Source organism: Petaurus breviceps, unplaced genomic scaffold (genome assembly GCF_028583685.1).
Source record: "Petaurus breviceps papuanus isolate PSGF00001 unplaced genomic scaffold, PetGlider_PUasm1.0 91133, whole genome shotgun sequence".
NCBI classification, from domain to species: domain Eukaryota; kingdom Metazoa; phylum Chordata; class Mammalia; order Diprotodontia; family Petauridae; genus Petaurus; species Petaurus breviceps.
The window spans coordinates 19,011,969-19,025,445 of NW_027187419.1; the positions used below are offsets into that span (position 1 = coordinate 19,011,969).

At 34.6% G+C, this 13,477-nt stretch overlaps 1 protein-coding gene across 1 annotated transcript in view; it reads right to left on the reverse strand.

The window, feature by feature from the left end:
• The window catches only part of DYNC2H1 (dynein cytoplasmic 2 heavy chain 1), a 429,393-nt gene that overhangs the window by 360,541 nt on the left and 55,375 nt on the right, over window positions 1-13,477 (reverse strand). The window contains exons 16-18 of the mRNA XM_069080147.1: window positions 13,122-13,261; window positions 9,492-9,720; window positions 5,480-5,607 (exon numbers count right to left, since the gene is read on the reverse strand). Of these exons, the coding sequence (XP_068936248.1) occupies window positions 5,480-5,607; window positions 9,492-9,720; window positions 13,122-13,261 (497 nt within the window). The remainder of the gene's footprint in view (window positions 1-5,479; window positions 5,608-9,491; window positions 9,721-13,121; window positions 13,262-13,477) is intronic.

Consider the following 13,477-nt stretch of genomic DNA (forward strand, 5'->3'; position numbering starts at 1 on the left):
AACACTACTATGTTATCTGTTTCTACTACAAATTGATGTTATCTAATCTCAACAGAGTCCTCAAAATTACCCAGATTTTTTTTATATCTTCCAAGGTTGATTTCCCTTCTCTGAGGAGTTTTTCCAGTCTAAATCTTTCCAGTTTTCTCAATCCCCCTTTACCCACTCTCTATCTCAGAAGATTTGATTTACATTGAAAAATATCAAAACTATCATAAACTATCATTCTCTCTTCCACTAAACAGTGATCCCCCAGGGAAAAATTACTTTAAATTATATGCACACATACCTGAAATATGAAATACATATTCATTTAACAAATTATGTGTGTGTATATATGTATATATATAAAACCTCATACTTAAGCAGTCATCTCAAAACCACTTTATACTGTTCTGTCTCTGTCTTTGCTGCAGTGTTTGATGAATAAGCATCCCTTTCCATAGCCAAGAACAGCCTCCTCTATACTTGTGCCCCTGACTAAATTCCCTTCTGGATGTCCCAGGAGTATGCCTCTAACAATCTCTCTGTCTCTCTCTCTCTCTCTTTCTCATTCAATCTTCCTTTGTCAATAGATTCCTTCTCCACTGACAAGTATGCTCAGTTCTCCCTTCTCCTTAAATTTTTTCCTTGACCTTTTCATCCTCTTTATATACAGTCCTATATCTCTTCTCTCTTTCACAGTCAAATTCTGACAAGTCTACACTTAGTCTTTCTTATCTCATCTCTTACTCATTTCTTAGTCCTCTGCCATTTGACTCCCAAATCTACTACTCAACTAAAACTGATCTCTCCAAGATTATCAAAGCTCTGAACTGTTAAAGTTGATTGCTTTTTCTTAGTCTTCATCTTTGATGACTTCTTTTTAGTTTATAAAGAGTCAACAATCTCATCTTGTTACATATGCTTTCCTCTATTGGCTTCTGTGACACCTCTCTCCTGATTTTCCTTCCATCAGTCTAACTACTTCATCTCAGTCTCCTTTGTTGTATCATCTTCCATATCCCACAGCCTTGGCATGCATCCACCTCTCTTATCTTTCTATACTGTCCTTTATCAAAATTCTATTATCATCTCTAAGCAGTTAACTCCCAAGTCATCTCATAATCCCTCCTGAACTCTAGTCTAGCATCTTAACTCCCTGTTGGGCATCTCCACTTGGATTTCCATCTCCATCTCAAAATCAACATGTCTTAGAAAACAAATTATCTTTGCCCCATAACTTACCCATCCTCATATTTCTGTAAAAGAAACCTTCAAGCATGTCTCTAGAAACCTCTTTCTAAGATGAAATCATACCACTAATTGCTACTCTTCTAAACAAAGGTGTCTAAATATACCAAATGTATTTAAATGTATTATTGTTTAGCCCATAATTTTTTCTCCAACAAAAGCATTATGAAGTTAAAAATTTCTATTAACTATATCTAAAGCATTCCACTTCACTATCAATCTAATAACACTGTGAGGAAAATAGGTGGCTCAGTGAATAGAACCCTGAGCTACCCTGGGACAACTTGGTCTTATTGATAAAGCCTGCACACTTATGTAGATATTTAAATAATCATTTTTTAAATAATATGCTCTTAATTCTTGTCAGGAACTGAAGTTAACCTCACTGTCTATATCTGCAAATTTATTCTTTCCTCTTATTTAAAAATCAGGACATCTGACCTTTTCCAATCCTCTAGAACCACTATTCTTCCCCATGATATTTCAAAAATCATTAACAATGAGATTATTTTCAGTACCCTATGATACAAGACCAGCTGACATAAATTCATCAAGGGCAACTATGTGCTCTTTCACTGTCTCCTCACTTATCTTAAGCTCCCTCATTAGACATTCTGTTCTATCCTTTTCCAGTCCAAAGACTATTCTCAAACAAAAGAAATTTAAGGGGCAGCTAGGTGGCGCAGCTAATACATCACCAGCCCTGGAGTCAGGAGGATCTAAGTTCAAATCTGGCCTCAGATGCTTGACACACTTACTAGCTGTGTGACTTTGGGCAAGTCACTTAACCCCAATTGCCCTCCAAAAAAAAAAAAAAAAGGAGAGAAAGCTAAAGCAAACTAAGAAGTGAAGAGCTCTGTCTTCTTCCTCTTTTCAAATTAACCTCATCCTAATTACTCCAAGTAGTTCTAATCCTTCCTGAATTCTTTTTCCCAAAAGAGCTAAAAAATTATCTTTCTGCAATCTTTAGCTTTCTTCTTTGCTCTAAATTCATTCCGTTAGCATAACATGATCCTTTCACAACATTTTCATATTAAACATTAATGTATGATATGAAGTCACAACTTCTCAGAACTTCAATTCAATCATCTAAAATGAAAATAATCATTATTACATTATCTATTTTATAGTATTATTATTATGAAGAAAGCACTTTGTCAACCTTAAAAGTTCTATATAAATATGATTCATGATTATTTTTGTTTGACAGAGACAGACACAGTATGGTTAGATTACAGGAAGACATCTAACAAAACCTTTCATGATATCCCTATGGAGAAATGTGAGATGGATGAGAATATTGTTAGGCAAATACAGAGCTAAATAAATGAATGTCACCAAAAAAAGTGTTAAGTTAATGAACTGATATCAGCCTTGAGGAAGATCTATGGTAGCAAGCCATAAGTCTCTTCCCCAGGCCTTCTTTGTTATATTTTTCATCAATTATTTAGATATTATCTCTATAGTATTCTGCTATATAACCAAACCAATAAATATCATATCCACAGCCCTTCTCAAATTTGTAGTTAACATGAAACCAGAAGAATGATTAATAGACTGAATTAGATTGGGGGGGGGGAGACTCTCAATGGCCTCAAAAAAACTGGTAGGTTAATAAGATGAAAATAGTATTGATAAATTCAAATTCTTCCACTTAGATTCAAAAAGAAATCCACTTTACAGTTAAAGTTTGGAAGAAATATAACATGGCTAAAGAGTAGTTCATATGAAAATAAACTGCAAGTTTTAGTAGATATGCTAATATATATCAATAGTATAACATTGCTGCTAAAATGCTATTGTGATCTTGGGCAGTACCAATAGAAGCATAACATTCAGAAAAGAGAGGTGATTATTTCATTGCCCTGGTCAGAAGATACCAGTTCTGGGTGGCAAAAGTGGGCTCATCCACAGGAATGCAACCACAATGGTGGAAGAGAAGAAACTTGTCATATGAGAACCACATGCTCTCATTATCCCCATTTTAAAGATGGGGAATCTGAGGCAGGGGTTAAGTAACTTACCCAAAGTCACGTAGCTACTAAGTGTCTAAGGTTGTATTTGAACTCAGGTCATCTTGACTCCAGGCCCAGCACTTTATCCATTGGGCCAACAATTAGAGCTATCAAGAAATAGAATGGATTTTCTATGCAATTAAGTGAGTATCTCCTCATTGAAGGATTTCTAACAAAGGATGGAGAGACTCCTCAGGTAGGTTGGAGTCGGGATTCTTTTTCACGTAACAGACAGGACTATAGATGATGGAAGATATCCATTCCAAATGCGAAACTCTACGTTTTTATGAGCATGGTAACTATATGTAAATATTTTAAGATTAACAGTGTCACAGGTAAAAGTGATAAGACATTTTTATGCAGCTCCAAAGGGCAGACCTAGGATCAAGTGGCCAAAGTTTCAGGAAGATAGGTGTGTACTTAATGTTACCTCCAAGTAATTAGAATGTATCAAAATGAAATGGAACAGTCTGCCTTGTTTACAAGTAAGGTTCTCTTAAGCAAAAATATTCAATAAGGGCTAAATTGGATACTGCTCAGGAATGTTAGCAAAGATTTATTTTAGGTAAGGGGATAGAAAAGATAACCACTGAGGTCTTTTCACAGCTCCAAAGTTTTATGATTAGATAGTGTTATGAAGAAAATACACTGTTTTATGACTCAAAATACATTTAATATTTTTGTTTATAAGAAATAAGGAAGGGGGAGAACCTTTATGTGAGTAAAAGGGACATTTGGAAAATAAATTAACAAATGTTCCCTGAAAGTTATAGTACAAACAAATTTAACTTCCTGTAGCATATATAAAAGGAACAGGAAATATCTTAAGTCACAAATGATGAAGACATAGAGCAGAAAGGTAGAGAGGGGTGGAGAGTGGCCAATATTTCCATTTCCTGCATCAGAGAAAATCACAGGAACAGGGAAGAAAGGAAGCTATCTTCTTGCTTTCTTTAGTTTTCAGGATACAATTGAGAAGACAGTCCATTTAGATCAACTAAATTACAAATTAGTTAATTTTGAAGAAAGACTGTGATTCTAAAAGGTGCCAGATTTGATGGAAATTCTGATGCTCAGCAGAACTGAAATGAAATTGATATACCAAGAAAGAAGCTCATAAAAATCTCTTAACAGAAAAAGAAATGATAACTGTAGCTGCTCACTAACCTTTAAGGAACATCAATGAATTAGTATGAAGAGTATATTTAGAATGCTAATTTTTCCTGTTCTGAGAACAGAATTTTGCATTCATTTCATTTATTCCAGGTAATAATTTTAGGAACTGGTTATCTAAAGTTGTACAGATTTATTCTAGGAATAAGTTTATCTTCTTAGAAAACAATGCCCACCCTGCAGGGCACAAGAACAGAGTTTTATGACAGGAAGAGAAGTGCAGTGCCTGACAGTGACAAGGAACAGGTATGATGAATGTGTAATGGATGGTCCTGGTGAAATATTGCAAGCTAAATCCCTCAGTGAACACTGGTGCTAGATCTAAGCAATACACTTTGCCAGAGGGTGATATCATCTAGGGTACAAAGGATTATTGTTATGCCAAGCTCAGGGCACAACCTGCTTATTGGGTCTTAGCCCTGGGAAACAGGGTTTCTCAAAAATATTCTGAAGTTGTATGGGTTGGCTCTCTGGAAGGGGAGAGGGAGAGAAACACAAGGGAAAATTTAGGCAATGTAAAAATGAAAGATAAAAATAAAAATTTACTTTTAAAAGAATATAAAATTAATCTGTTATTGGAATGGTAATGGGAATTTGAAGATCTTCCCTGATCCTTAATAAGCCTAGGGGAATTTGAAGACCTTCCTTGCTTTGAAGGTAAATTCTGCCCCTAATAGGCTGAACGTAGTCATGTGGAGCTTGTGGTGGGAGGAGTTTGCTAAAGCATGGAGCAGAGCCACAGGAAGCTGGGAGTTAGAGCAAGTTAGATGGTTGGGAGAAGAGAATGATACCGAGGGAGACATATAAGCTTGTGAGTAAATACTGCTCTTGCATTGGTTTGTGAGAAGGCTAAAGGATGGTGTGGCTCTCTGCTATGTTGTGGTGCATTAACTTCTATGTTGTTATGATGGATTCGTTTTTCCTGGTGTTGGGATTTGATTTTCTGGTGTTGGAATAAATGTTTTGCTTCTGTCTTCTCTGTGGAGAGTCTGTTATATTTTGTGATCACACACCATGCAGGTATATGTATAGTGCTACAGTTATACAATTTCCTATACCTTGGAAGTCGTTCCACTTCTTTCCCTTTCACTTTGAGCGCTTTAAAATTTTTCTCCCAATCTTGTACAGTGAAGAGATGCTTTTCCACAAGAGTCTCCATATCTAGTTGTCCAATGACAACCCATTCCTTTTCAAAGATATAAAGAGAATTATGATTTTAGAATAAAAATTGTTAGCTCATATTTTAAAAGTCTACAATATACCTATATAATCACTGGAAAAATGACAATTGTAAAATGATGCACTGAGTGACAATTGTCATCAAATGTGATGTAAATTCTAATGACAGCCCTGTTACTGACTAGTAAACACTTCCTAAAACCACACATGACCTTAGGAAAGTCACTTTTCATCTCTAAGAATTCAAGTTTTGTCCACTATTACTGATATTAACTAATTGAAAATGTTGTTATTTAGTCTTTAGTTTAAACTATGATTCTTGGAACTTTTATTGAATTTCTGCTGATCCAGTCTCAAGGAAAAGAAAATTTTCATATTTAAAACTGCCTTTTCACCCTAGAAATTCCCTCATCCTTTATAGTCTTCTCATCCTGGAACATCCCTCCTGAGGGCCCCTTCTTCCACTGGCTAATTCCTCCCAGTGTTTCCAGTTTGAGGAAGAGCCCAAGCAAGCCAGTCACACTTCTTTCTCCCAGCTCTGCTTATTGATTCTCTAGACATCAGTATGATGCTCCCCTCAAAGGTATTTCAACTAACCTCCACTTTTTAGTTCCCTTTTATGTATTGTCTTTCTCCATTAGAATATAAGCTCCTTGGGGCAGATAGGTGGGGCAGTGAATAGAGCACCAGACCTGGAGTCAAGAGAGCCTGAGTTCAAATTCAGCCTCAGACACTTGACACTTACTAGCTGCGTGACCTTGGGCAAGTCACTTAACCCCAATTGCCTTGCTTCCATAATAATAAACAAAAAAATATATAAGCTGCTTGAGGGAAGGACTATTTTTGTTTTTTGCTTGTTAATAACATCCCCAGTGCTTATCACAGTTTCTGGTATACAGCAAGCTCTTAATAAATGTTTTTCCCATAAGCACAAAGCTAGACTAAGTGTTGGAGCCAGGACTTGAACTCAGACCTCTCCTGACTCTAATTGTCTTTCCACTATACCACTCCACCACTGAATTCTAATAACTACTCAATAAAAATGACTATTGACATTATCCACAAGATGTTTGTATATTTTTTATTATATGAAAAATAGCTAGGACAAAAATAAGTCTTAAGATGAAATTCTATTATCAAAACTCTATGTTATTTCTAAAAAATACTAATTAAAATATCACAACAAAGGGAGAGGATTAGCCTATCTCTATTAGTTCATAAAGCCAAACAAACAAAAGGCTCAGGTTAGTAACCTAATAATTCTCAACAAATAGGTAAATGAGCTCCAATATAATAACATTCAATGTAGATTTGCCGATTTAAACCTACAGATGTTATATTTTTTTCTTCCTCAAATTATAATCTTCTTCTCCCTTAAAGCAAGAACAAGGGGTGGCCAGGTGGCTCAGCGAGTAAGAGCACCAGCCCCAGTGTCCGGATGACCTGGGGAATGGAATCTGGGCCCAGATACTTAGCACCACACCCAAAAAGGCCATGTAACCTTGAGCAAGTTACTTAACCCCAATTGCTTAAAAAAAAAAAAAAAAAAAGCAAGAACAAAAAAAAATTCATGTGGAAGATACAGCAAATTTTAAACTCGACTCCCTCAATGTCTTAGGATGGATGGGTTATCTTGCCTAGCAGAATAAGTAACTTTGGACATACCTAGAACTTCATTAATATTTGTTAACTGATTTTATATTGTGAAACATATATATTAGGAACTCAATATTGTTTTTCAATTCAATCAATATTAACCAACCTTCTCGTATGAAGAAAGACTAGATGGTGATATAAGATATGGAAGGCATGGGGATATGAAAAATGAAAATGAAAACAAAATCCTGACCCTTTTTTCCACAGCACTGTAATGAGAATGGGAATTTGAAGATTTTCCCTGCCCGTTCAATGACCTAGGGGATTTGAAGACCTCCCTTGCTTTGAAAGTAAACTCTGCCCCCTAATAGGCTGAATGTAGTCACATGGAACCTGTGATAGGAGGAGTTTGCTGATGGGAAGCAGAGCCCCCATGAAGCTGGGAATCAGAGCTAGCCAGACTGGGAGAAAGAAGAGCTCAGGCAAGAAAATAGAGAGGTTTGTGAGTAAATATTGATCTTGTATTGGTTTGTGGGAAGGCTGAAGAATGGCATGGCTCTCTGTATTATTATGGCTTAATTTCTTTACTATTATGATGGAATTGGCTTACTGGTTTGGGGATTAGGTATTCTGCTGTCTAAATAAATGTTCTGTCCTCTATATGGAGAATCTGTTATATTTTGTGATTCAACATCATGCGATATTTATAGTCACAGTGTTTATTGTGATCGTGGGCGTTACAAATATTGCACTGGCACTACAAGCATGAACTCAAAATCTTTTGGAAAGTTTACAATAAACAATTAAACTTAGTTCCTTGGGAAAACATGTCACTTGAATTTTTTAAACAACTTAAGCATGTTAAAACTAGAAAATAGCAATGATTTTCCTGCCTCCTCTAAATATAGGACTTTGATTATTGTGTTGCAGCACATAACCAATTATCTTTTGTTACAGGTTTGAGTAGGAAGTTTTATACATGATGGTGGGCAAGTCACTTGACCCCAACTGCCCTCCCTCCCCCCAAAAAAAAGGCAAAAAAAAATTTAAATTAAATTATCATTGTCATTTTAAACTGACCTTATGAGTAAACCAGATCAAGAAGGAGTAGGCATGAGGGTCTAACTTTCAAAATGTATAAAAATGTTTATATTTTTAGCAAGTTATGAAAATTTATGCTGAACCTTAGTACAGTGCTATTTAAATAGGATATTTCTTAAATAACAGGGTTTGGTTTTTTTTTTCTAAAATAATGACAATGTCCTGAACAATCAATCACATGAATATTTAAAGAAAGTTACTTGTCATATGTTGGCTTACTGGTCATTTGTTATATTGCTGAAAAAATAAGTCAAACAAAAATGGTCAACTTGGTAACCATAATCTTTTTTTTTTTCCTTAAACTGATCAGAAAGCAATGGTAGCCACAGCCATAGAGTTAGGCTGAAAATAAGTAAGATAGGAAAGAACTTGTCTATTCATACAGATTTCTATTCAGTCATAAGGCTATTTAAGAATGTCAAATAAAACTAAAATCTAAGTCATGTGGAAATATAGATATAGACAAAGTTATAGATATAGATATATAGAACTATATTAACTGAAAAATTGTGTCACAGGAGCACCACACTCAAGCAGAGGTGAGTACTACATTACCTCCACTTCTGCAAATGCTTAAACCTTTGGCAGATTAAGTTAGATGCTAAGCAGATTACAGAATCTGAAGGTCTATGAATTTGAAATAAAATACTATACTACAAAATAGTATAAAATACCCCAAAAACATTTAGGAATACTATAAAAATATTTTAGGAATACCTTCCCTATTGACATTTTGTCTCTTCAATCCCTAAATATGGTTCATTGGTTTGCTACATTCTTCAAAGTTAGTAAGAATAAAATCTGGCAATTATGTAGAACTTTTTAAATATGTAAACCACTTTTATGTATTATTTCATTTGAACTTCATAATAACATTGTGGATACAACTATGCCCATTTTAGAGATAAGGAAACTGGGGCTCAGAGAAGGGAAGGGATTTGCTCAAGTATACATAACAAATCAATGTCAGAAACAAGATTCAAACCTATATTTTCTATATTACTAGTCTAGTAAAAATACCCACTATTCTACATGGATTTTCTAATTATATACCAATTATGTACAAAGGGAAATACAAATTTGCACATTTACTGCTATCAATAAAAATTACTATACTTATTATAAAATCATTCAAATTGAAATATGTCAAAAAGAATGGCAAGAATATACAATGAAAAACTGCATAATCATTACCTTAAGTTGATCTGAAACAGCTGCCAGTCTTCTGAACAGATCTTCTGCTTTGCTGAAAATAGTCAGAAATCCACTTGCATTTCTTTCAATCATAATAGTAAAGATACCTTCATCTCCTGCATCACCCACTCCTCTAAACTGGTTTGGGATACTGATGAATCTCTTCATTTCTCTGTAATATTTAGCCCGGATTTCTTCAAAGGGAGGTTTGAATTGTAATCTTCCTTGTCTAAAAGTTGAACAAATCACTTTTGAATAAAAATTGTGAAGAAATTAAGAGGGGAGGAGTCAAGATAACAGAAAAGAGGCAGCATAACATCTGAGCTCTTCCAACATTCCCCTCTAAGCAACATTAAAATAATGTCTCAAATCTAATTCCAGAGTGGCAGAGCCAACAAAAGACTGGAGCAAGACATTTTTCCAGCACAAGACAACTTAGGAGGTCAGAAGGAAAGTTTGTCTGTGACACTGGGACAGAAACTGACATGGAGCCCACATACTGGCAATTATCAGCTGTGGACCTTGGAGACTGCATCAACAGCAGCAGTAGCTTCAAGTGCTCTCAGGTCAGAGTCAGTAAAGTGACTGGATAATTATTCAGAAAATCATGCAGAAGATTCCCATGCTGGCACCAGGTTCAAGAATGGGCACTATTTGGCAATTCCACTGCCCATACACAGTTCCACAGTGGAAAGCAGTGGTCACAAGGGAACTGGAGGCCTGAGGAGCAGAGCAATCACTGAGGGTTGCAATCACCAGATAACAACCAGAGCACAGACCAAGAGAGCAATGACCAGACCTCTCCCAGGATCACACACTCTTAGAAGCTCAAAAAACTTACAAACCCCTAAAACTAGCTATGAAAACAGCAGTGCAAAAAAGCCTCAAACTTGGGACAGTGCCCCCTTCATCTCCATTCCAGGGTAACAGAATCCAACTCTAACATAAAGTTGAAAGTAAAGAAATAGGCTGGAAAATGAGCAAACAAACTCACAAGCTACTATGGTGACAGAGAAAATCAAAACAAATGCAGAAGATCATGATGTGAAAATGAATATAAGCAAAGCTCAAATAAAAATAAAGATTTGACACAAGCTCCACAAGATTCCTGGAAGAATTAAATTAAGAGCAAAAAATAATTATAAAGCTAAATAAGATTGAGAGAGGAAAAACAGGTAAAGATATGAAAACAATGCAAGAAAATTATGAAAAGGGAATTAACAGTTTCGTAAAAGCGACATAAAAAATACAGAATAGCTACTTAAAAAGAATTGGTCAAAATTAAAAAGAGGTACAAAATTTACTGAAGAAAATAATTCCTCAAAAATTAGAATGAAGCAAGTGGAAATTAACAACTCCATGAGACATCAACAAGCAATAAAAAAGTCAAAAGAATGAAAAAATAAAAGAAAAAGGAAAATATGTCATCAGAAAAACAACTGGTCAGAAAAATAGTTCAAGGACAGATAAATTAAGAATTATTACACTACCCAAAAGATATCATTAAAGAAAACTTAGATAACACATTTCAAGAAATTATAAAGGAAAACTGTCCCAATATCCTAGAACCAGAAAAGAAGATGGAAATTGAAAGAATCTACCAATCACCTCCTGAAAGTGATCCTTAAATGAAAACTCCTAGAAATGTTATAGCCAAATTCCAGAGCTCCCAGGTCAAGGAGATAATAATTCAGATACCATGGAACCAAATCAGCATCACACAAGATTTAATAGTTACATTAAAAAATTTGAAAATATTGAAATAAAAAATATTGAAAAAATATTGAAATACAATATTGCAGAAGGCAAAGAAGGTAAGATTACAATCAAGAATAACCTACCCAGCAAAGCCGAGTGTAATCCTTCAGAGGGAAAAATGTATTTTTAATGAAATAGAAGACTTTCAAGCATTTCTGATGAAAAGACCAGACCTGAATAAGAAATCTGACATTCAAACATAATACTCAAGAGAAACATGAAAAAGTTAATCTGAAAGAGAAATCATTTACATTTCCATATGAGAAGATGACATAAACTCCTAAGTTGTCATTATTAGGACATTTAGAAGGATTCTACGTAGGGGGCACAGGTGTGAGTTGATTATGTTGGGATGATCTCAAAAAAAATAGGGAGAGATAGAGGGATGCAATGGGAGAAGGGAGAAGAGGAAGAATAATAAAAATTATCTCACATAAAAAAAGCTCACAAGGAAGAGTTTTTATAGTGGAAGAGGAAATGGGAGGGATGATTGAAACTTACTCTCATTTAACAGGTTCAAAGAGGGAAGGATATATATACACTCAGTCAGGTACAAAAACCTATTTTACCCAAAAGAGAAATAAGAACAAGAGTTAAAAGAAAGGAGGGATGGCGATAACAGGGAGGGAAGATTTAAGGGAGGTGGCGGTAAGAAGCAAAACAGACTTCTGAGGAGGGAGAGGGTAAAAAAGAGAGACAGAAGGATAAACAGAAAAAAATAAGATAAAGGAAAAAATACACAGTCATCATAACTATGAATGTGAATCAGATGAATTCAAGCATAAAACAGAAGGGGATAAAATGGTTTAGAAACCAGAATCCAACAACTTGTTTACAAGAAACACACGAAACAAAAAGACACACAGAGAAATAAAACAGAATCTATATTGCTTCAGCTAAGGTAAAAAAGGCAAAAGTAGCAACAATGATCTCAAAGCAAAAGCAAAAATAGACCTAATTAGAGTAGATATTCAGGTATTATATACAATGAAGTAGTATTGATAGTAAACATATATGCACTAAATAGTAAAGCATACAAATTTTTAAAGAAAAAGTTAAAAGAGCTACAGGAGGAAAGAAACAGTACAACTATATTGGAGGGGACCTTAACTTTCCCTTCTTAGAACTAGATAAATCTTCCATAAAATAAACAAGAAAGAAGTTAGAGAGATGAACAGAAATTTAGAAAAAATAAATATGACAGACCTCTGGAGAAAACTGAATGGGAACAGACAGGAGAAGATCTTTCTTCTCAGTTCTACATAGTACAGTCACAAAAACTTCCAATGTATCATATAACATAACCTACCAGCAAACGTAGAAAAGCAGAAGCATCAAATGTACTACTTTCAAACCCTAATGCAATAAAAATTATATTCAATAGAGGATCTTATAAGTATAGATTAGAAATTAACTGGAAACTAAATAATATAAGCCTAAAGAGTGTGTGGGTCAAAAAATAAATCACAATAAAAATCAACCATCTTTAACAAAGTTAATAACAATTAGACAACACACCAAAATTTGGGGAAATACTAAGGAGAAAATATGTATCTCTAAAGTCTTAAAAAAAAAAAAGAAAGAGTAGATGAATAACTTGAACATGCAACTAAAAAAACTAGAAAATTAACAAATTAAAAATCCCTAATTAAAAAAATTAAACACTGGGGTAGCTAGGTGGTGCAGTGAATAGAGCACCGGCCCTGGAGACAGGAGAACCCGAGTTCAAAGCCGGCCTCAGACACTTAACACAAGAACTAGCCATGTGACCTTGGGCAAGTCACTTAACCCCAATTGCCCTCCAAAAATCAAAATACAAAACAAAAAAAATTAAACACTATGTTCTAAATAGTAGTAAAAAAAATTTCTTACTTATAAGTTAAATCTATGTTTATTTCTGGCAGATTCTCATTAAGTGCCTCTAAGCCCATTTGGTACTGATGCTCCAGGGCTTTGTAGAGCTGGTGATTCCAGTGCTGCTTCCATGCATGCATGTCACTTGCTTGGAATCCCTTAAATATAACATTATTTAGTTAGAATTAGGTTATAGCATATTTTCTTTTAATAGTTTTATGTTAATACATCAAATATCAGTAAAATACCAATCTTTAAATGAAATAATTATCTCAATTTCAACTCAAATATTTTAATAATAATTTTTAATACAAAGTATTTATTTTCATAGCAGTATTTTATTACTTATAAAATACTTTCCTCATAACAAATCT